General features: G+C 37.7%; 1 protein-coding gene across 9 annotated transcripts in view; it reads left to right on the top strand.

Annotated features, from left to right (window-relative positions):
• Nucleotides 1-3,947: 3,947 nt before the first annotated feature.
• Nucleotides 3,948-24,214, top strand: part of LOC139976197 (tumor protein 63-like) — a 39,670-nt gene continuing 19,403 nt past the window's right edge. The window contains exons 1-4 of one of the 9 annotated variants that reach the window (XM_071984712.1): nt 3,948-4,152; nt 16,428-16,550; nt 17,946-18,063; nt 22,120-22,289. In XM_071984712.1, the coding sequence (XP_071840813.1) occupies nt 16,483-16,550; nt 17,946-18,063; nt 22,120-22,289 (356 nt within the window). In that variant the 5' untranslated portion in view covers nt 3,948-4,152; nt 16,428-16,482. Of the gene's footprint in view, nt 4,153-12,453; nt 12,568-14,524; nt 14,699-16,427; nt 16,551-17,945; nt 18,064-18,820; nt 18,996-20,925; nt 20,994-22,116; nt 22,290-24,214 lie in introns of those variants that run through there. The other 8 variants (XM_071984708.1, XM_071984710.1, XM_071984709.1 and 5 more) reach the window with 8 other exon arrangements.

The raw sequence follows: 24,214 nt of genomic DNA, 5'->3' as shown, positions 1-24,214 counted from the left end.
TACGCTTCGCGCCAACATGGTGGCGCTACGCTTAGATAGTTTGCAATGCCGAATCGACAGTTTCGCCCCTCTCTTGGCAAATTCCTGGCTACGCACCTGTTTTCATTCGATGTTGACCATTAATACGTGCATATATTGTCGATTAGCTACGGGTCGGTCCCACAAGCCATTGTTACGTCATAGACTTATTGTGTGGAGCTTTAGTGTGTTACATATTTTACAACATTTGATAGAATTTGCGACTTTTTTAAATTGAACCGGATATACCGTACTGCTTATTAGTTATGTACCGTACACTAAGGAACTTAAGTAACATTCCGTCTGTCAGTAAGGGGGGGGGGGGATTCCCCTACTATATGCTACGCCCTGCTGATGATTCACATTTGTTTCTCTGCCTTCTTGTCCAATGGTCAACCTAGATAACTCCGGGATATTGCATACAATTATGACACAGCTATATCTGGATAGTGACCTATAGAGAGTAAGCCAGGAAAATACTGAGGGTATAGGTCCAAAAGGAAGACCTCCAAAACGAAGCCCGAAGAAGGAAGACTTGGAAATCTCCAAAAAAAGAAGACCTTCAAAACGAAGACCAGGAAAACGAAGACTTTCTGAAATGTCTTTCTACGACACACTATACATATTGTAACGACACGTCAAAGCTCATTGTTTGTCGTTAGCGTTAACAAGTATTTTCTCCAATCAAATGTTTTAACTTGGGTTGATTCTTTACATTAATAGACGCTTTACGGGAATTGTTTGTTAGATAAAATCTTATGAGGGGGTGTCACTTGCTTGATTTATGAACAACTGTTAAGGGGGAACTCTCTCTTGTTGACCGATTTTGGAGGTCACTGAGTAGGACGTCTAGTTTACGTTCCATGGGCCAAAATGTTAGGTCTGGGTAAATCTTAACCAGCACGCATGTCGTATTTAATCGTGTTTTATTGGTTGATGGTTGTAGACTGGGCGTGGTTTATGTTTCTAATAGGTTTAAGTGTAGGTTCACACGTTGTAGGTATAGGAAGTAGTTTCTGTTTAAAAGCAACTGCGGGCTCGGACCAGGGGTTGGTGAGGTGGATTCCATGCTCGTACCAGGGGGTGGATTCCATGCTCGTACCAGGGGGTGGATTCCATGCTCGGACCAGAGGCGGTTCCCGGCTCGGAATAGGAGGGGTAGAACGATTCTGACCATGAGTTAGGAGACGAACGAGTCATCTATTGGCAAAATCAGTGGTGGAACAGCCCAGGAAGTCGGATCGGACGACGAGTAAAAATAACCTAGAAGACCAGGTTCAACACTTCGGTTCGACTGCGCCGCAGTTCACCAATCCGCCAACTGCGCCGCCGATCACCAATCCGCGCCGCAGTTCACCAATCCGCCGATCACCAATCCGCCGACTGCGCCGCAGTTCGCCAATCCGCCAACTGCGCCGCCGATCACCAATCCGCCGACTGCGCCGCAGTTCACCAATCCGCCAACTGCGCCGCCGATCACCAATCCGCCGACTGCGCCGCCGATCACCAATCCGCGCCCTAGTTCACCAATCCGCCGACTGCGGCACTGATCACCTATCCGCCGACTGCGCCGCTGATCACCATTCCGCCGACTGCGCCGCAGTTCACCAATCCGCCAACTGCGCCGCCGATCACCAATCCGCCGACTGCGCCGCCGATCACCAATCCGCGCCGCAGTTCACCAATCCGCCAACTGCGCCGCCGATCACCAATCCGCCGACCGCGCCGCCGTTCACCATAGCCCAATCTTCAGCGCCGAAGTCTATCGTTCTGCCCTCCGTGTCGAGACCCGCCATTAGTAATGTACTGTGTTATATTTAACTTCATCGACTTCTGAGCATGTGTTAAAACTTGGTTTCGTATTTAATAATTGCCTCTGTAATGCACGACCACTGTGCACCATCTTGACATGTATATAGATCGTAAATAAACGGGTAAACTTTAATATCTCCTGTCGACAGCCTCATTCCTGTGTCCCCGAATATCTCCACTCTTCCTTGCGCTCACCACCGAGGACGGCGCGTTACAATATATTCACAACGCATTGGGTTGACTTATTTCCTGGTCTGTCTTTTTCGTGTCTTCCTTGTAAAGATTGCCATAATAAACTGATACTGATTTCGTCAGGAACCTTAGCCAGCTTTCGGTGCATGGTGTCAAAAGGTTAAGCCAAATTTGTGTCCCCCTTTTTAAGACAGTGGCGTCGCCAGGGGGTTGCCTGGGGGTGGTGCACGTGCCCACCCTCCCCCCCCAAAAAAATCGTGCCCCCAAGTACCCCCTCAGATGCGATTTGTAGTGCAATTAATAAAAAAATACTCAAACCAAAACTTCATCTGTCTCAATTAAAAACATAAATATCGGACAGACTAAGCCCGAAAATTCTTAAACATAAAGTTACTTCAAGTTGCAAACTATAGCACCAGATTGCATCTAAAGACCCTTAATTAATGTGGAGGGGTAACCCCTCCCTTTAGAGCCCTTCCCACAGGACGGCATTCAAAAATGAACATTGTGCCCCCTAGTCAAGTTCGGTGAACCCCTGTGCCTCCCAAGATTAAACTGTCTGGCGACGCCACTGTTTTAAGATTCAGCGATAAAGGTTTTATTAACACCTGTACTTGTTTTCCATTAGTGCAGTGTGTGTGGGGGGTGGATGTAATGGCGCCCGTAAGGGGGAACTAAGGATAGGGGTGTTTCTCCTCTCTGTAAGAAATTTTGTAATGAGAATGAGAATGAGTCTCCATTGATTTTTTCCTGTGGGTTAATGTCCCAAGAATCTACGTTGTTGAAGGACTTGCTGTACCCGCGCTCATGATTTTGGAACCTTTACTTTGCGGCGGAGCCGGGAGAGTGGGGGGGGGGGGCGAAATAGGTTTACATGCGTTATATGTCGGGAGGGGTCTAAAGGCTTCCCCTTAATGCACGCTGAGATTATTTTGTTGCTGTAAATGCAAAATGATGCTATCATTTCCATCTTATTTTTATCCAAATTTGTGTAGTTCAACATTAAATCTTGCCAATATGCCCCCAACCCCCTCACCCTCTCTGGCTACGGCACTGGGACATTTTTTAGTAAGATGTGGAACATTGTTTACCGTTTATGTAAAGATGACGACAAATCCAATGAATAATAATAATAATAATAATAATATAGTAATAATTATAATTATAATTATAATAATAATAATAATAATAATAAAAATAATGCCCAATTAATCAGTACGCGTTTGCCAAATTTTGAGGCCTTTCCCATGTTGAAGATGCAGGAATAAAGGCATTTTCTACTGCTGACATACACTTCAAATATCTGATACCGGCAAGTAGGCGTGCTTGTACCAGCGAGCCGCCTAAGCAATTAGTTCCTGTTTAATGTGTACATTTGCCCAATAATGCAGTGTGTAGATGCTTTTCATAGAGACTTGGCGAAATGAACAGACCAAAATATTCCCTATTTTTGTAATACTTCCTTTTCCACGCGTTGTCATTACGCAATATGTTCAACAAAAGACAGGGTGTGTGTTAATCTAATGCGTTAAGGTTCAACTATGTCACAATACCGGACACACTCTACGATAAAGCCAATAACAAGTCATCCTCCCAGGGACGATGCTTAGCTCTTCCTTTGAAGCACCTGCTGAGAGCAAGTCGATCAAAGCCGTGTTGGTATACAATCCATTACGTCATCGCTATTTTGAGGTGACTAGAATAACCTTCTCTTAAACGTTTGGTGCTGTCGTTGTCACTAACCTTCGCGTTAAAAAACACAAGATATCATATCATCAAACGTAATACTTTAGACAAGAGTATTAAGGTATTTAGAGATACATGTGGTGTTCTTTGAAAGTTTCCTACCAATCTTTTAGGTGGCATAACTAATTTTTGAACTGTAGTAAGAGACTATTTGTATGCTAATCCACTGTACTGCTGCGACGCGAATGATTCCGAAGAAGCCACGAGTGTAGCACATGTCAGCCGAAAGTAAATTATACAAATTTGTATACAACGCTGTGTATTGACCGTACATGTAAGGTGCCATTCGGCGCGTCAACCGTGTATATGAGCAGACGGACTGAAACCATTCGGAAACAAAAACAACAATAGGGAATTAACCCTCATTGTAGAGGGATAGGCCCGGTAAGTTGCCTATTTATTTGTTACAATGCATTACTAGCCATAATCTCTAAGCAGATTGCTCTTTTGATTTACAATTTAACGGAATCTTGACAATGATACGTTGATTGTTTAGCTGTTGCTTGTTTTTAATTTAGTACAGCAATGTGGATCGTTCACCACTGCGCCATGAAACTACATTTGAACATGTTGTATCCAGTGCATATTTTCGTTTCAGTAGTGATTGCTTGATATATTCTGAGCTATCAGACATATAGAAATAATTTTACGACATAATATGATCAGAAGTTATCGTTTTATCTACGGAATACGTTAGAGAATAGCTTTTCTGTTTGGCTCCAATCGTGTTTTGGTTGTGGCCTAACGTAAGCCTAACACAATACAGTTAGGCTAAAGTTCGAAGTTGTTTTGATAATTGACGCCTGACCTTACAGGAAGTGACATTTGACATGAACTACAATTACCAAAGGGGATTACCCACATCATTGACCTCCTGGACCATCGAACGAGGTTCCACGTTGGAACTTTTTGCGTTTTCAGAAGAGCCTTTTTTCTTAGACGAAGTAACTTCTTTGTGTAAAATTTCCACTGTCTGTGGCATGGGTTGCATGGTTCAAACCCACTGTACATAGTCTATGGATAGCTTAACCATAGTTGGAGTGTGTTTGGGGAAACATTAGCTTTGTTTAATAATCAGGCCTAATTTACAATCATTTAGAGGGTGTTTGACCAACGAATCCACTTTGCAATATATGGTCAGTTCTTTTAATTGTAAATTATGGTCGGCTGATTTGAATTTACAACAATGCTTAGGCTACTACAGAGTGCAATGTAAACTGTGACTTTACACTTTCTCAAAGGTTATGCTAGTTTTGTATTAGAATAACTACATTTTCAGCATCAGATTTTCTGAAACTAAGTTTGGTATACCATGCTAAGTAGAAATTAATCCCTACACGACTGTTTTTTTTATCATCAAAGTACAGGGCTAAGAATATTATTTCTGGTATTTTTTTTTCTTCAATAGAATGTTTACTTCTCTAGCATTGCCATATTTCAGGGTAGCGATTTAGACAGTCATCAGATTTATCATTTACAACGTTTAGCAATTCACTCATACTGTAGTCAAGTTTGTCAAAATAACTAGTAGAAAACAGTGATTGTGCCAAAGAGAAAATACCAAAATCAACACAATTGGGCAGAAAATATTGCAGCCTAATGTGCATAAAAAAGATGTAAAAAAAGATAAAATGATATAGCCAGTAACTTCTGGACAGCATTCAAAGCACGTTTCTGTACAGTATCACTCCCTTACATAAAGTTTTGTATGTGTGTGAAACTGTTAAATGCGTATACACGTATACATATACTGTACCATGAATATTGCAAAACCATGGAAACATGAAACCAAGTGTCTACACAGAAAATGTCAGCTGAAAAATATGGCACTTTTTGACCTATCATCATTCAGTTCAATGTGCCCCTAAGTTTTGGAAAAATTTTACGTTTAAATCTCGACGGCACGAGACAACTGCCCGCAGTGGGCCTATGACATGGTCACAACTTTCCTTAAATCCTGTCAATGATTTGCCATTAACAGTTTTCCTACAATTTTTTTCCCCCATGAACTGTACGTTGAGTAGATTTCCCCTTTTCTCCATCCACAATAGGCAAGTTGGGCCTCCCTCTACAGTACCTCTTCTAATCCCTTCCCATTACAGTTTGGAAATACCTTTTATGCAATGTTGATTAAAAAACTCTAGTTTCAGTTGATGCTTTTGGCGATGTGTGAATGATGAACAAAATGGTTGCACAGACAATTGTAACTGAACCATACAGTCAAAAGGACAGCCACAGTGTAGGCCAGTTTGAAATGATGAAACTTCTGTGGTATGAATGCACATTTTTCATGGACGCTCTCAATGTGGAGAGCATATGGCAGATTTCACAGTTGCAGGGTCCAAAAGGTCCCTCCAGATCCCAAATTTTCAAATGCTTTGTTTCAAAACAAATGACCTACCATTTGTAACTTTGACATCCCAATTATCATTTGTGAAAACGCAGAGATAAAATAACCTACGGTTGTTACGAAATAAAAGTGAAACATGACATGAGTGGAAACTTTGCTATGGAAGATGATGAATGCATGTTAATCATACTTTCTTCTTTTTCATGTTTGAGGAGGAACTTTTTATAATTGTTTTGTTTTTAGAGGAGACTATTAGTACTATGGATCTGATATCAACCATCAGATTCATCTGTACAGCTGAAGTTTACCATTTACTGGAGCGTGAAGACTTTTAAGGACTTGGACGGACAAAACTCATAAAATTTAAATGGAAAAATTCTTTTGAATAAGATATAAAAAAGGCAGGTACTTGAGTGTTTCATAGTTTATTAATAACAACTGGAGTATCAAACATTTGAATGCAAATCAAACATTCAATGTTAATTCAACAAAAAAATTAGGTGAAACGTCACTATTGCAAACATAACACTTGGACGGACAAAAGTAACATATGCATTGCAAACATAACCTTGGACGGACAGATTCACTATCAGTAAGACAATAGTTTAATCATTTGATATCATTAAATGATTACTTGAATGCTTTTATGGCATAGTAAGGATTCATCCAAATTCCATGTCATGCTATTAGAAACTGTGTTTTGCAGTTGTTACCCCTGGACACAAAAAAATGTCAAATGCACATTGCAAACATAACCATTGACAATGAAGGACAAACTTACAATAAATAAGAAAATTATTTATTCAGCTAATATATCACAGGTAGTCACAGGTATACATGTACATTCAAGGTAAGGTAAGTTAAACTGCTTCAGGAAAGGTTTATGCAGCCACATAATAGCCATGGCCCACTCTCTCCCAGACCCCGAACTTGTCTAAAGAATAGTGTTTACATGGGTCCAAAACTAGGGAACCGGGTACCCGAGAGTTGTTACCGGTCGGGTATCCAGGTACCCGGAAAAATTGTTTACCCTCGTGTATCGCGATTTTCAAGAAAATAATATTTTTTAGTTGTTCCGTCTATAATCCATTAGTAACACCTCGTAAAATACCTAGTCAGTATTCCATGTACGAAATAAACGAATGTATAAAAAATAATTGTGAGAATTCTTTCAACATCATCCACATGGTAGCCTAACACCACACTAAGTCAATGGGGAAAATTCTAGCCTATACTGCAATTGTGACGCAGTTATAAGATATCTGTGGAATACTTTCATTATTGCTGTTATCTTCGACCAAGGGGTTGCCTAACACCACACTAAGTCAATGGGGGTAATCTAGCATAACCATGTTTATTAGCTGTAATTGTGACGCAGTTATAAGGTATCCATGGAATACTTTCGTTATTGCTGTTAGCTTCGACCACATTGTAGCCTAACACCACACTAAGTCAATGGGAATTTTGCCTAACCATCGGTTTGCAAAAAAAAAAAAAAAAAAAAACACTGCGTAGGATTCGGGTAATAAATTAGGAACCGGGTAGTTTCGCGGATACCCCGTGCAAAAACTACTAAAGAATAGTGATATGAAGAGGTTTAGTGGGTGGCTGAGCCTAAAATACTTTTGCATCAAAATTTGCGATCAATGACTAGAGGTGTAGGGATAAGTACTACAAAATTTCGCGCAACCGGTATACCCACACATTAAAGTTATTGTTTTCCGTCCCGCGTTATGTTCGCATTTTAGGAGCGTTACGTTCGCCTTGTCAAATAATTGTTTTGACCTATCCTTACAGAGTGCTATATGTACACATGGAAGTAACGTTACTTTGTAACAGACGGTCAAAATAAATCAAATTATTCATACCACCAGTCCAACAAAACTTTTAAGTTTAAAGTTTTAATACTTTTCCTAAGTTAAATTCTGCGAACGTAACGGTAAATCGAACGTAACGCAGTTGGACGGAAGTTGTCAAAATGTGATTTTTTCGTTACGTTTTGTACTTACGAAAATGTTTGGCCTAACACAATTGAAGACTGACTTCATACAGACTAAATAATCGTGCGATAACAGAACATTGATGACGATAAGTTCGTTCACCTTCAATGAAGTTTCTTTGGTGATCGAGCGAACGTGACATGGAAGTTTGGACAGACATAACGTTCGACATCAAAGATTGCTTATAACTCACACATTTTTACAATTACTGCCATGTTTTGGACAAGATGATGACGGGCGATTACCAATGTTGTAATCACATTGACTGACGGGAGAATTTGTTTCTTTGTTTTGAAGGAAATGATAGATATACATTTGATCACAAATTGGACAGAATTTTAGAAGTTCAAGGTAAAGAATTTCAATGTCTGATTAGAGAAAATTGAATGGGGAGTTGAACCAAAACTACCTATTTTTTGTTTTGTTCCACTATCCTGTTTTAAAAAATGGTGGACAATATTTGAAGGGGTGGGTCATTTAACAAGGGAGGCCTTAAGAAATTGAGGTGTATAAACATGTGGGACCCTATTCCGTCCACAATATGTAGTTCCACTTAATAAAATTTCTTCGGACACAGATAAAAAAGACACCACATAAAGATCATTATTTTTTTTATTTCTACAATCATATAACTGCATAATTCTGGTATCACAATTTTTTTTAAATTGAATATGTTGCATTACCTCAACTCATATTTGAAAAGTATAATTGGACCCCTTTACTGTGAAATCTGCCATATATTGTAATTAAAAAATTAAAATTAAAAAAAAAAACCTACAACATCATTCTCAGTGTCAGAGATGTTGGCTTCATTCATGTTGCATAAACTCATAACATTGGTGGTCTCAAACAATGACTGGTATTTTAGTGATTGTCTCAGAAACAATTCAACTGCAACTTTGTACTGTGAAAGCTTCTAGTTGTTGAAACTTGTGAAAACAAGGCCTAATGTTGTAACAATTATGTGCACACATAAGATGTGCCTAGATGTGCACACAAACATTTCTAAAATATCTTTACACAGGAAAACCTTACAAACTATAGTATAGTTTAACCACATCCTCTGTGTTCATTGAGCACTGAAGATGCAATCTGAAAGTTTGCAGACAATAGACAAAATGACTTGATCATGCTTACCAACAAGCTCCCCCCTCCCCACCCTCCACACCCTCCCCCTCCATGTCATAACACACTATAGCATTTCTGATACAGTATGTCGTGTTTCATCTTTAAATTAAATTGAAACACTGGCCCTATTTTCTGGTATCCTGCAGAAATACCACTGCAGGTCTACAGTATATGTATTTATGTATATATTAATATAGACATACTGTAACAGCTTGCTTAATTTGTGCTGCACTCGGCTTTCTTTCCCACTTTATGTGTACACTATAATGGAATTTGATCTTTTTTTGTATGTCCAGTTATTGTTCAGTACAGTATGTATCAACTTAAAGGAACGTTTCCTAGAACCTCAATCAAATTGTATAAGTTCTAGTCTGGTAAATAGTGTCACCATTTAACGGGGGTTTTTATTTTTGGTGACTATTTGTAGGACTACTTATAGAATGATTGTGTTTCTGGTAAAAAAAAATGGTCGCTCCTATGCAGTAGCATCGATGGGTCACCTAAGAACGTAGGTTTTTGAACCTGGAATATACTGTAAGATGCCCATGGTGATTGATGTCATGGTGAGAGAGTCCTAATTCCAGTCTTACTCTGTCCCTTGCTGAAAGTTTTTATTTTCCTCAAAGTTTTGAATAAAAAGCATATTTCTGTAATTGCATGTACTGTAATACCCTTTGAGATATTTTTCCTCTTCCTAAAGTTTGGTTGAACTGTTAGAATGGATTCCTTTCTTTACATTATATTTACTGCACATATAAAATATAAAAGCAGTGTTACACAGCAGCTCCAGGGGGGTTGGGTCACTGGGAGGTCCAGTGCACCCAGGAATTCTCTACTTACCTTCCTTCATTTCTCTGGCCTGAATTTTCCTACCTCTTAAGGTATTTCAATTTAATTTAGTTACATTATCTGCAGATCTATCTACAGTACTTAGGTTCTTAATTTCAATTTATTGAAAAATAAAGAGGTGAAGTCCCAATGATGATCATGATGTATGATGCAATAATTGATTGAACGATTAAATTAGCCAGGTACTCTATTATTGTAATGAAAAATAATAAGTAAGGATGGTACCAGAGTTATGCTTGGTAATAATGTAGTGTTTACATTTTCCATTCTACAGCAATTCCATATAACCTGTTAGGGGATTATACTAAAAGACTTTGTTTAGTGAGCAAAAAAACGTGCTATGTAATGTGCACTCTCTTTATTTGAATTAGCAGTTCAGTCAATTCATGAATTCATACACATGACAGTATGCTATATGTATACCAATGTGCATACTGGATAAATTAATACCTGCTCAAAAACCTATAAAAGAAAACCCAATTATTGTTAAACTGACAACCAACAAATTTTCTCAAAACAGTTGGAAATTTTTGTTTATTTTCACTTGTTCATACATTGCATAAGTACTGCATACAATGTATTTAGAGTCTACATATTTACAGTAAATTATCCTGGAGGAAAAAGAATGATACAAATTTGACAGTATTGTTTTACACATGTGATTTGACACTATTACCAACAACAACTAGAACATTTATGGATGGTCACTTTCAATGCAGACAAGTATTGCCGGTTTCTGGCCGTTAAATGTACATACGCTGCTTTACCATGCCACTGAGCTGTGCCAAGTGGTGATGTACTTTACGTAAGAGGATAAATTAAAAAAAAAATGATAACTAAAAGGATAAATTACATCATTTACACCATGACTGAGCACTGTCAGAAAATCTATGTACTTACTGTACAGTAGCTCAGTAATGGTACAGTATGTGTTTTGTTTGCCATGCGGACCAAGTCAATGCAAGTTTTATACCTTTTTGGCAATTTTCAAGTGGGATGATAAGATACTTTATCCTTATAACTTTAAATACAAACCAATTACCACACAAAAATAGGTGCCACATTAATGTGATGAGTCTTGTGAAGACCTCCAAAGTTGCAAACTATAAGTTCTGAGTACAATATGATAAATACAGTAGGCCCAACTTGATCAGACTTTTTCTGTCTTGAAAAACACACACCCCCTCCCCCACCCCCTGCCACAAGAAAATAATAATTAAAAGAAATAAGTACGAATATGATTTCTCAAGTGCAGAACTGGAAACACCAAAACATTCATTTGCTTGTTGTACGCAAAATGGTAACTTGAATGATGAAATAAATCAAACATTTACAGACTTACATGCAGTAATACAGTACTGCATAACATTAAATGTTTTAGGACACAACATTTTTCTGATTAGGGTTAAATGACTGATAAACTCGCAGATATAGTATGAAGAGCAGCTATTAATTGCAGCCACATACTACAGTAGATCTCTTACTTAGATTAAATACATATGTACAGTATGTCCACTTATTTACAAAATATTACATACATGACACTGTCAATTGGCATTGAATTGCAGAATTAATGTGACGTATATACGAAAGCTTACACTGATGTAAAAAACGGTAAAATTATACAAGATGGAAAATCATTCATGAGAGCTAGTTTGGATTAGAGGACCAGAGCCAAAGGATTAATGACCTCATCATCAATTTTGTGAAGTAATAACAATACTGTGCCACAATATTTAGAGAAGCTTTACTTTAAAGCGAACATAAGTGAATCTACAAGTGAAACTACAGTAGGTAAAAGATGCCAGCATAGAGCATTGTATGTGTAATGAGCTCGACTGTATGGCGTCAGCCATCTGGTCGTCACGGTGACACCTTGTCTCTGCCCCATTTGGAACAGTTCCAGAAAGGTTCTTGAAGCATCAGGACGTGAATGTATTTTATTTTAATACTGACTTGAAATGTTTTCATCCATCGCTTTGTTTCTAGCCATTTATAACTGTACAGTATATTGATTCATCGCAATTATGTACTCATTAATTAATTGATTAACGGCAGCTCTTGTGATGGATTAAACATTCGTTGTCGTCGGCAGGCCAGAGCCTGACACCTGCAGAAGCTCAATTGTGTACAAGCAAATGTGACACAGTAATAAAAAAGAAAGCTTCAAAATCAAACCGAGTCACTGACTCGCTGTATAAAGCTGACTGCGTAACGCCAATGTGACGACAACAGGATTGTTCACCTTTTGCAGCACTTTAATATTCTGATCTGGGAATTTCAGAGCTGATTTAATACCTTTTTTTTTGGTTATCAATAATCTGGAGGATGGCTCTGTTTTGGATGTTAAATTAATAATTTAATAATGGACTGAATGAATGTAAGTCCTCACACAAAGGGAATGTGATCACATTTAGAAGGACTCTTGAAACATGTTTGGATTCTCTCAGTTTCAGCATCGTAATGATGAAGGTAATGTTTAAAATGACTCATCTGTCTACTTAAAGCTTTAAATTTCTATCTGATGGAAAATGTATTGATAAGGTTAGCTGTGTACAATGCACACCTGTTCAGGAGTCTTGAAGATACAGTAGCTGTAGGCTCCCATTATCCAAAACTTAACATAATTATTATAGAGCTGCAGATATATAAAGTAAAATTCAGTACAGTTCCTTCCTACTGCAACTTAGGGCTAAGCATACATCTATAAAAGATTATCCAGTTATCCTGCAAAATTGACATACAATGTGCTTCTTTTAAGATGTCATTTAACATTCTAGATTTTCTTAAATAGGTACAGGTACATGTTTTCCCCAAGCTACAGTAAAATGTAACTTTTTGAGTTGGATTCACATTATCATGTCTTTGCTAAGTACTGTAGTACTAAGACAATTGATGCCTTTTACCGTAAATTAGGGCACCGGTCGAGTGACATTGTTAAGCATTGTTCACACTCTGTACGTTACCACACGATACGATTACACGATAAAGAAATCTGTGTTCACACTACATGCGATGAATTTATGCAATCAATGTACCGTGGACCTTGTCGGGAATTTTTTTTTCTTTGCCTCTCCTGCAAGCAACAGTAGTGGCGTAGAATATACAATGGGCCTAAGCTTCACCAAATGACACTCCAAGGCATCAGGTCGGCAAAATGACGAAGGTGTGTTGAACGCCTTGGATGGAATTGAAAGTACTTTACTGTGGCCTGTGTCGCTTTGCCCTTTTGTGTAGACTAAAAGGACGAAACGTACAGTAGAAGGGGGTGGGGCGAGAAGGGGGAGATTATTATGAGTACATCCCATATCGAAGGAAAGAAAAGAAAATGGCATATACACTGTACCACAGACTTGCACATTGCTTACTAGAGCTCTCTATGTACTGTACAGTGTATGCATATGGGTGTTAAGTTTGTGTTCCATAGTAAGATTCCGATTGGGTAATCCAAACCCAAAAGACGATGCATTTATCATACGTCAAATGTTAAATTTATTCCACCGTGTTTGACTTCATCGTATTCCATGTACTGTAGTGTTCACAGTATCGTATTGTTTCGTATCGTACAAGTATGTGATTCGTGAGTAAAGCTTTTACAGTTATTGAATCACCTACAGTACAGGTACTCGATAGACAAACAGCATCCTGATAGCATAAAACCTGATGTTTGGAATATTTGTAAATTGCAAAATATTGTACAGTGCAGTGTACAGTATATTAATAAAACGAAAAGACAAAATTATTCTAAAACTGTATATTCAGTAAAACTATGTGAGCAATTTCATGAACACTAAATCTTTTCTTTTAGTTTCATAAATACGGTGAATTTCCTGAATCGATCTGCATTGATGTTTATGTTGTGTGACAAGCTAACATTTACTCATTTCTTTGACTTGTTCATGGCGATTGACTTGTGTTGTTAAGCCCCTGGAGCGGTTACTTTTTGTTTCTGATTTGGCGTTATGTAAACTCCACTGTATTAAGTTTATCATAATAAATACCAATTATTCAAAGTGTCTGAAATGTTGAGGGATGTTGAAAAATGGGACAATTATTAAAATATTTGCTCATAAAACTTTGTTTGCCAGCAGAATTTAGACCAAACCCAGGACGGAGGAGGATGGCTTTGGGGCTTAAAAATAGGTTAATTAATTGAAATCTAATGTTGAGTTACTGTACTGTACATAGTAATAGGTAGTTTGGAAATTGTTTTGAACCAAACTGAAAATGTAAATTGTTTTTAAACAAACTGAAAAGCTTGTTGTCAGAGGGTAATTTTAGCAAGTCTAAACAATAGCTGAAAGGTCACCAACTCATTTGTCTGTCTGTCTGTACTGTGTGGTATGCTACCATGTGGACTTAATTCATGATGACTGCATATATATACTGTACGTTTAAACTGTACTGTATTAGCCTGTAATAGTTCTACAATACTTGAACTTTGGCACGAGGATATTCAGTAGCTGAGGTTACAGTCCAGCACGGTGTTGTCCTAAGTTGGAAATCTGCGTTGCATTTAACGTTACAAACTATTGTTGAGCACATGTGCAGTATTATCGGGCAAACTGAGTGTGTGAAGAAATTCGGCCTTGCAAGTTGAGATGTGAGTACACAATGTAAAGGAATTTGTATGCCATGGTCAAACATGTTTACAATTGAGTTCAAAACGAAATCGACATGCTATCAATCTTGGTTGTTAAACTACTTTATGTTATGTACATTAGAATACATGTAAATTTCCATTATAGGCAAATTACTATTAGTCTTGGTATTATTCTCTGCAAATTTTGTCGAGGTTGAGCGTTTTCTGTAAGTATATTTCTAAAGTCGAATATGTAACGTGTGTGTGTGTTAGAGAAAAGTGCCGCCCTGCTATGATATCATTAAAGTTTGTAAACATTCGTACTATGCAGTCACTGTCTTGTTTTCCTTATGTTGGAGGACAACACTTGCAGTTAATTTAATTCCATTAATTAGATAAGTTTGCTGAATGTTTAGATACAAATATCAATATATTGAAGCTCTGTTGCTTTATTTTCAAATTTCCTAAATCAAGTTTAGAGTTTAATAATGGAAGACAACAGGTTTTAAATTACAAAAAAAAATCACATGAATCACCATGTAGAAATTAGAGCAACCTTTTCAGTTGATTTTTTGGTAAACTTTGAAAGTTTGTATAGTATTTGAACCAAGTACTCCTGACAATGCAGTTTCTTTGCTAGGCTAATAAAGTAGTGAAGTTTTCCTTTCAAATCATGAAGGAAATGTGAGAAACTTTGCAAACTTTCTGACTTCCCTTTGTGGCAAGTCTTTTTTAAATTTTTTGAATTGAATGAATTCTGTAATTTTTTTAATGATCAGTATTTTCCACATTGGTGCAAGCACCTACAATGTAGTATTGTAGGATGTCTTAATCAGGTCAATTGTAAGCTTACTGTGAGTACAGTAAATAGTTCTATATTACCAGCTCAACAAAACTTGCAAAGCACAGAGAAATTAAGTAATTATTAAATTTCTTTAACTTTGATTAATTCTTGGCACGTTTGGCTTTAAAAATTTGTGATTGCCATGGAAGCATGCACTGACAGCGTCTCGAAAGGATTCTACTCTACCCATTTATGTTGTGATATACTGTATGTAGTGATGTATGTCGTGATATACTGTATGTGAAGCTATGAAAAGTTGAAGTTCTTTGGGATGATTTTGTACAGATATATCTATTTTTAAACTTAGAACTACGGTCCATGGAATAAATCAATATTCACTCACTGGTCCTCTTCTCGGACTTGTACAAGTGACATGTCTTGAACGATAGTGTAAGAGTGAAGGTAGCAACACATTGTCATGGTTCAATGTTCAGTATGGTTCTTTTTTTCAGGGGAAGGGGTGGGGTAGTGAAAGGGCAGGGAAGGGAAGGGGAGGGTAGAATTCTGTCAAGTGCTTTAAGATTTTTGGTGTCGATGGAAGGTGTAATAGAAAAACTTATCATGCTTAATGTGCATTAGAGGTTATACTGTACTGTAGATCCAAACAGCCATTGAGGTTTGCTTACGAATTACAACTTAATCGATATCTGGGGGATTGAATTGGTGATCAACGAAGTTAACCTTGTGATCTAAGAGCAGCGAAGAAATAGATAAATAAGTAAGTTTTTAAATACTTTAACGAACACAATCTATCCAGTAGGTACAGCGCATTATTGCATGGATTCGTGTAGCACTGTGCTTATACAGTAGATCTTAAACAAAACAGTACCACGTAAATACATTTCCCGCAATAGGGGGTTGCCCAGCAAGCTTAAGTTAACTCAATGGATTGTGTTACTTTCCCAGGGATCGTAAGTTGCTGAGACATTAGCGAAACATATATCCATCCTCTCCCGACGAAATGGCAGACCAATCCGCAACTGCTGCATTTAACCAGCTGTGGAACTCGCAAGAGTTCAATGAGGTTTTGTAAGTATTACATTTTATTGCATTGTTCTTGACCAGAAATAACAACAAACTAACCCGACACACTTTGATGAGTCGTAGTGATGGCTCATCTTGGGTTGTCCTTGCCATCACAGGGTCTCAATAGGCGTACCCCAGACCTAAATGTTTTAGTCCAGCCAGCAAGAAAGAACAAGAAGAAAGATCTGCCCATAATTTTGTATTTATTGGCCATGGTGGGGATGCAACCCTTAAAGCAGCATTTTGCGTTGGGTCGCTTTTTTCCACCTTTTTAACATGTGCATCGATTTTTTTACATGTATCAATCATAAAACAGCAAACTAAGATACCATCCAAGTTTCATCCTGCCAAGAGCGTTAATTAGCGAGTAATTAACGATTTATATCGATAACGAGTAAAAGTGTCCTCGACAAAGTTTTCATGTCTCCAAATCCACTAGTTTGAATTCCACCAATCAGTGAATAGTATGTTTATTCATGAGCATTTTGCATTTGGTCGCCGTTTTCTACTTTTTTGACATGTCCATCGAGTTTTTTACATACATCAAATCACAAAACAGCAAATTAAGATATTAGCCAAGTTTTTCCCTGCCAAAAACGTTAATTAGCGAGTATTCCACATACAAAATTAAATCGCATTCAGTTCCCAAACCCACTAGTTTGAATTCAACCAATCAGAGATGCAGGTTTAGTTATGAGCCGTTGCTAAAAATAGATTCAAGACTTTGCGTTGGTACAACTCCCTGGTAGAACTGCCATATAGACTGTACACAAATCAAGCGTGGTGTTATATTACGTATCTGTCAATGACGTTCGTAGTGTTTAAATATTCATATTATGGGCGAGGTTTTTTGGGTTCCCAACGGAAAATATCTTGGAGCACAACACAGTTAAAAGTTGCAATTTTTTCGACTTTTATGCCACCATTTGAAGTAAAATATAAATAGATAAGCTAGTTATGTATGTCGTTATGGCATAGTGGAGTCAGTGAGGTTGAGAAATACCATAGTCGAGGACGCAAAATGCTGCTTTAAGGCCTACGATGACCTCCTGTGCACATTGCTCTGGTGCTATTACTGTCTTGTGTGTAAAAATGTTTTTCTTTGAACCCTCCTTTTTTCAGTATTGGCTTGGTATCAGCTTGGTATTGGTGAATCAAGATTGCAAACTTTGTCAGTACATTCAGAACTTGGAAGGTTTAATACTGTAGCATAATATATGGTTAAAGTTAGACATTTTATTGGATATTCATGATACAGTGTTACTTGATTATTATTTAGTTATTTATTTCTAGAACTTATTTATTTCTATTAATTATTTATTTATCTATCTATATGTCCGTCCATCCATCCATCTGTCTCTGTGTGTTTATCTTTTATCCATAAATTTGCTTTTTTAGCTCGACTATGAATGATCAAACAGTTCAACTTCATGTCCAGGAGTTAGACGAAGATTCCTTGTTTAACCAGCGGGAATTGGAATTGCAAATTGACCAATTCCAATTTACAAATTCCAACGTAAGTATAATTAAGTTCTAATCTACAAGGGCTTGCTTGAGAGCTTACTGTGTAAGGCTTTAGCCAGTAACTCCTCCCTTCAACAGCCATGATTGTACTGGGATGATGTAAAAAGCGACTTAAGGTTTTGCTTCAAATGCCAAGAAAACCCAGAAAGAAGGCTCTGGAGTCTACCTATCACTGAGTGTAAACTCCTGCTAGTTTAAAGCTCTCTGTGTCAATAAAGTGAACATATTTCCTCAGCATTATTACAGTACCATACAATTAATAAGTTATCCAGTTATTAGAGCAGTTTTTCTTAATCAATCGCTTTTGTTTCTGAAATTATCATTGGTTTTGTCGTAGAAATAAAAATAACCCCTTTGAACTTGTGCCATATATACTGTATATATTTATATATATATATGTGTGTGTACATGGTATTGAGAGATGCAGAGGCAGCAATCTCCAGTATGCTGTTCTCTAGTCATGCATTTTGCTCTGAGATTAATACCAAAACAGCTTCCCTGGATAGTGCTCTGTGATCAGCTGATCATAACAAACACACACAACAAGTCTAGACATGTTGTGTGTTCTAGGGGGAAGTCCCTGGATATTTCCTTTTTTCTCCCCCAAGTAACTGTCAACTCTCTTCTGATTGGATAGTTTGTGGATGTGGCATCATTTCTGACAAAGTGATTGGTTGTGTGATTTTTTTGTGGGTGTGGCCTGTGTGTGCTATTGATTATTCATGAGTGCATGATGATGACATTCTTTTAGTATTACTGTATTGCTTGTGTACTGTGCTGTGCTTGGCAATATTGCAAGCACTGTACAGTACATGTACATATAGCTTTCATGGCTAAAGAGTTAGTGTGGGCTAAATATGAAGCGAAAATGTTTTTTAATGTATTCTGTTTTAATTTTGGGAAGTGCAATCAAAGGACATTCAGGTGAGGAAACCCTTTTTGTTTTTGGCAATTCTATAAATATTTGAATGTTGTTAACAAATATAACATACTGACTTATTATAGATAAGATAGGCACTGACAGTCAAGTCATGTCAAGCAGGTAAATTTATTTATTTCTGTCTTAGGTGAATAAGCAGCTCTGCTCATGTTACATGCAAGGGGAGGGTGAGGCAAGCCTAATACACCTGTGCTGCTCTAGTTGCTCACTTACATTGATATTGCCATGGTAACATGTTGAATGCTCAAGCATGCATGTTAGGAATTATGACTTATTTTGTACCCAAGGTGTTTTTTTTTTTGGGGGGGGGGGAAACTTGTTTGTACGGTACCATGGTCTAATTTATGTCCCCTTTGTAGGAATTCTTTATACTGACAGTCCATGGAATAAGAATGGATTTTTTTATGTAACTGTGGTGACTGGAAAGCAATCGTTAGCTGTTTCATACGTAAGACCTGATCTACGTGAATGTTGATTGTGTTTGGGGGATAAATATTTTCAGACAAATGTATTACTTCAAATGTCTTTGGAGGATAGATATTTTTAACAGACAAATGTATGAATTCAAATGTTTCTTCAAGACATTTTACAAATCTTTTAAGAATTACTTACGTATGTTATGGTACCTACAATATTTATCCACTAGGCCTAACTTGGTGTATATATTTTTAGCAGTTAGTTAACCAACAACTTTGAGATTGACTGTAACTGTGCAGTATACAATGTACACTATGGGGAAGAAATCTGGTCTGGAAAGTGTATTATCTGTGGTAGTAGTCTTAATTGTGGCTCATATTACATACTGGTACAACAATGCTGTCTTAAATACAGTCTCAATACCACATAGACTGTAAAGTCTAAAGTTAAGGAAACAAGTTGAGCCAACACAATAACTGGATGAGGAGGAAGGTCGAGTCTAGAGGCCTAGTCCAGGTTGATCTGTTTGGTCAAAAGTATTTTGTTAGAACGGCTCAATGAAGCGCATTATATAGGTTTTCTTTCAAGAGCTAGTCGTACGACAATTGTACGGTGCAGTTTTATGGTAGGGATTAATTTAGTGTTCGAAACTGGTGTAGCAGTTTTGAAGGCCCTGAAAGTTTGTCTCTCCAATATGAAAATAGTACATGGTCCCTGTGTATAAGAACTGTTATGTAGACATCTTTGCGCACTTGTTTATAGCCATTTCATCATTATGTATGGCATTTTTGCGATGCGATGCTGGATACGTTATTCCCTGTACAGTAAACATGTACATCCCTCCATGCAAGTAAATAGCAAAGAACAAGACTACACTTACACAGTACAGTACAGTCATTATGAGTACTGTGGATTTCCTTATAGCATATTAAGCACTGTGCAGTGGGGATGAGCCATGTTTGCACTATAAACATTGGTTTGTAGAGCGTGGGATGATGGCATTAGACCATAAATACTGCAAACATATGGCATGAAATGTTTTTATAATGTTACAAAAATACTGTATCTCTGGTTGGTTCCTGGGAGGGTTCAGACCGTAGTTGGTACCTATGTGTAGCGCTGGTAACATCAAAGGCCAAGATAGAAAGAAAAGCCATCCATTTCTATACTTACAAAATACACTTAATAAGTGAAATTCACAACCTGTTTCTCCATTTCTTTCTGACTAGACTTGGTTGACAATAAAATACAGGGCAAAGGGAAGTAACTTAATTTATATATATTGATAACAAAAAACTCATAGAACATTGGAGAGTTTACATACAGTAATTTTGCAAATGCAAGTCATTTTAGGTCAAATAACTGGTAAAAACTTTTTAGAAGTAAACATTTTTGAAATCAAATGCTCAATTTCCTACTATTTAAATTTCAGTGGATTGACATACTTTTTTAAAACCCTCACCCCACCCTTCCTCATTTCCATCTACTTTCTTCCAGGGAATAATTTATCCAGTATCGCATCGCAGAGATGGTCAAATTGCCATCCATTCAAGTTTAAAGATCCTGTACGTTTTCTACACTGGAACCATACTTGTGTACATAGTACTTATAATGAGAATAATTCATATATAATTACTATATTTACAAAATCTTAACAGTTAACTTTTTCCTACCAACTCTCATGTGTAACATTGGTAGTGAATGGATAAGTGTATTCTTACCCTTAGTATGGGGATAATGGTGAAGGGAGTAGGTTAAGGCTGGAGTCGGGGGGGGGGGTGGGGGGATGGGAGAGTACCATTCAGGCTTATAATTATTTTCAATGCAGTCGTTAATATATATAAGTAGATTTAATCCAGGGGTGGATAGTGACCTTTGGTTCTGCAAACAGTGACGAGAATATTGCAATGTTTATTTTGCAATTTGACAACAGATATCCTACAGTAAATAAAAAAAAATCAGAAAAACCAATTGCGATCAGGGGGAAGTTTGTTAAGTACATCGTTAAAAGAAATGTTACTTTCTAGCAAAGTCCTCAAAATTAGCATAGTTTGTATTAATTGAACATTTACTGTATATTGGGGATAGTATTTAGAAAAAAATTTAACTCGCTAACCTAGATTTTTACATTCATATATCGTATAATTTGTAAGGTGTTACATATTCAAGGAATCAAGTGAAAGGGACGTTTCTGTTGCACTAAACAGCACTTGTTGTTGTATTTCAAAGAATATACTGTACTGTACCAACAACATCCTGAGTTTTCAGTTGCATGAAGGAAGCAAGGAGGGATGTAAAACATCCATGGTTATATTCAACTGTACTTTTCTGTCGAACCCTCTTTTCCGGTCGCTTCATGAATGATGAGTTATAAATTACTTTTGTAAGGCTACAGCCGACAATTTTAATGTCCCTCTTAATTGGAGGACTATTTGAGAAGACATTATTTTTGCCATACATGTGCTTGTGGGGCGTTTATTGTACATACAGTACTTGGTCCACAGTAGGACCTACTGTGCATGTGCGGGTGGGGTGATTGAGTGAGTGCTGATGTATACTTTGCCATTAACTTTCGTAACTGTACTAGATACATGTAGAGCATACTCTCCCTCGCGCTCCGGAGACCTTGTCTCCCGATTAAAAATGAAATTCATGTATTTTACTCTTCTTAAAAATATTATCTTTTAGCAGCTGCCTACTTTTCCACAACCACCAAATCCTACCTTAACATTCCCTTCTGTGGACAGTGGTCTGGACCAATTGTCAGAAATGACCACATCTCCTGGAGCCGTCAGCATTCAGTCTCCCCTCCCCGGGCCGGACCCGCAGCACGGGGCTGCGATACAACAGCTGCCATCCAAGTGAGCACTTCTCTGTCTTGTTCAGATGAGCAATACAGATTTTGCACGTTTTTTGATTGTCATTCCTTTGATGGAACAACAGAGTCTAAGTATTAACATTGTACACATCTAGAAATTTGCTACTTTTACTTGTACATTGCCCTTAGTGTTCACGAAAGTACTTAACTATGTTAGCATGATGGGGTCCTGTGTAACATGTAGATATAACTGGTGGGTCGTTCCATATCAAATCAACAGATTTTAGAGTATGTTGTAGTTCGACCTCTTCTAAAAATTACCAGCTGCAATGAGGGTTAGTGTTCGACCGATTGTATGACAATCGGTTTTACCGATTACCGATTATTTCCTGTGACAATCGGCCGATTACCGATTACCGATTATTTCAAAATTTTCGTGGAACTGGCCTAATGTATGATTTAGTGTTATGCATGATTACCAACTTCTAAGAACACTGTAATACATACATAGGGCGATGTACGATTATAACGAGGAGTCGCAATATTGCAATCCCGCCACAACACAGTACTGTACAGACTACAGAAGGGGGAAAATAGTAGCCATTAGCTACGAAATGAAAAGCAAAAAAAGTTAGGTTTTACAACTGCTATTAAAACCATTATCAGTGTTGCAACTCCAACGTAAATAAAGTAAAAAGTATATCGCAAATAAATAAAACATTCGTTATTTCGTTAGCTGATATCGAAATATATAATCTGATATGAAAAAAATGTGTAGGCCTAAGAGTAAGTTGGCCTGACCTTTCGATCATAGCAGGATCGAAATGTAACGCCACATTATTTGTAACATATTCTTACACAGGCTCTTTAGTGGATAAGCAGTTTACTAACAGTTTTATTTTATTATGAAAAATAAAACATTCCCGAACGTTTGCTTCAAGTTTTCAATGATTACCATCTGCGCGGTAAAACTTCCGATCGAACGAACGTTGTTTCAAACGATCATACACAGTAAGTCAATGGCGCTTCTCCATTGACTTAACTACATGTGGGAGAAATCACACACTAAAGTCCCATTGACTTTGTCGCGGCGTGTCACTGGAAATCAGACTTGCTTTTAGTCGGTTGCGGTAAGGAGTTTAGTTACTGTTAGCACGTATGGGGCATAGGAAAAAAGTTCATCGGGTTTCTCGTAAAAATATGCGTAAGAATGTTTGCCTAATCACAAAATAATGTTTTGCAGTAGAACCTCTGAGGAATGTCGCCAAACGTGTTTATGGATATTGAGGTGTATTTGGAGCCTTGATTTCATCATTTTATGCCATTTGTAAAATCTTGGGCGCATTTTCAAACTTAACAGTTCTGAAGCTCAACCGTTCTTCAGCCAGACTAGCCTAATGTACGTAGTTCTCACAATGAACAAAGCCTAATGTTATTGTTTTCACTTTCCAGTTTTCACCTACGGTGAAACGGGCAAAGTGGTTCAAAAGTATACTTATTTGGTGATTATATTTTGTATAGACAATTTTTCTTTCTTATCAATCGTTTAACATGATGACAGGTGGTTTTGTCAGATGCAACAAGCGAAGTAAAAAAATACGTCGTTCCCCTAAGCTTATCGCGGGTATACTGTGTGATGTTACGCGGGTATACTGCATGATGTTAACTTCCAAAACTGGATAGTGTATCGAACAGCATTTGTACAAACTCGCGCGAGGGACTTACGATACCGTTACACGGTAGATTAGCGCACCTTCCCCAGCTATGAATAGCATCGAATCGAATGATCAAAAAAATTTTTTCCGGTGTGGTTGTGGTGTATCAAAAGCGCGGAAAATACAATCCTTTATGTGGAACGTAATAATCGGTTCCAACTAATCGGTAGCGCAATGGATTTTGCCGATGCCGATTATTTACCGATTGTCTGATAATCGGCCCGATGCCGATTGTCTAACCGATTATCGGTCG

This window comes from Apostichopus japonicus, chromosome 11, assembly GCF_037975245.1.
Source record: "Apostichopus japonicus isolate 1M-3 chromosome 11, ASM3797524v1, whole genome shotgun sequence".
Taxonomy (NCBI): Eukaryota; Metazoa; Echinodermata; class Holothuroidea; order Aspidochirotida; family Stichopodidae; genus Apostichopus; species Apostichopus japonicus.
This window is presented reverse-complemented; position numbering and strand designations above follow the sequence as displayed.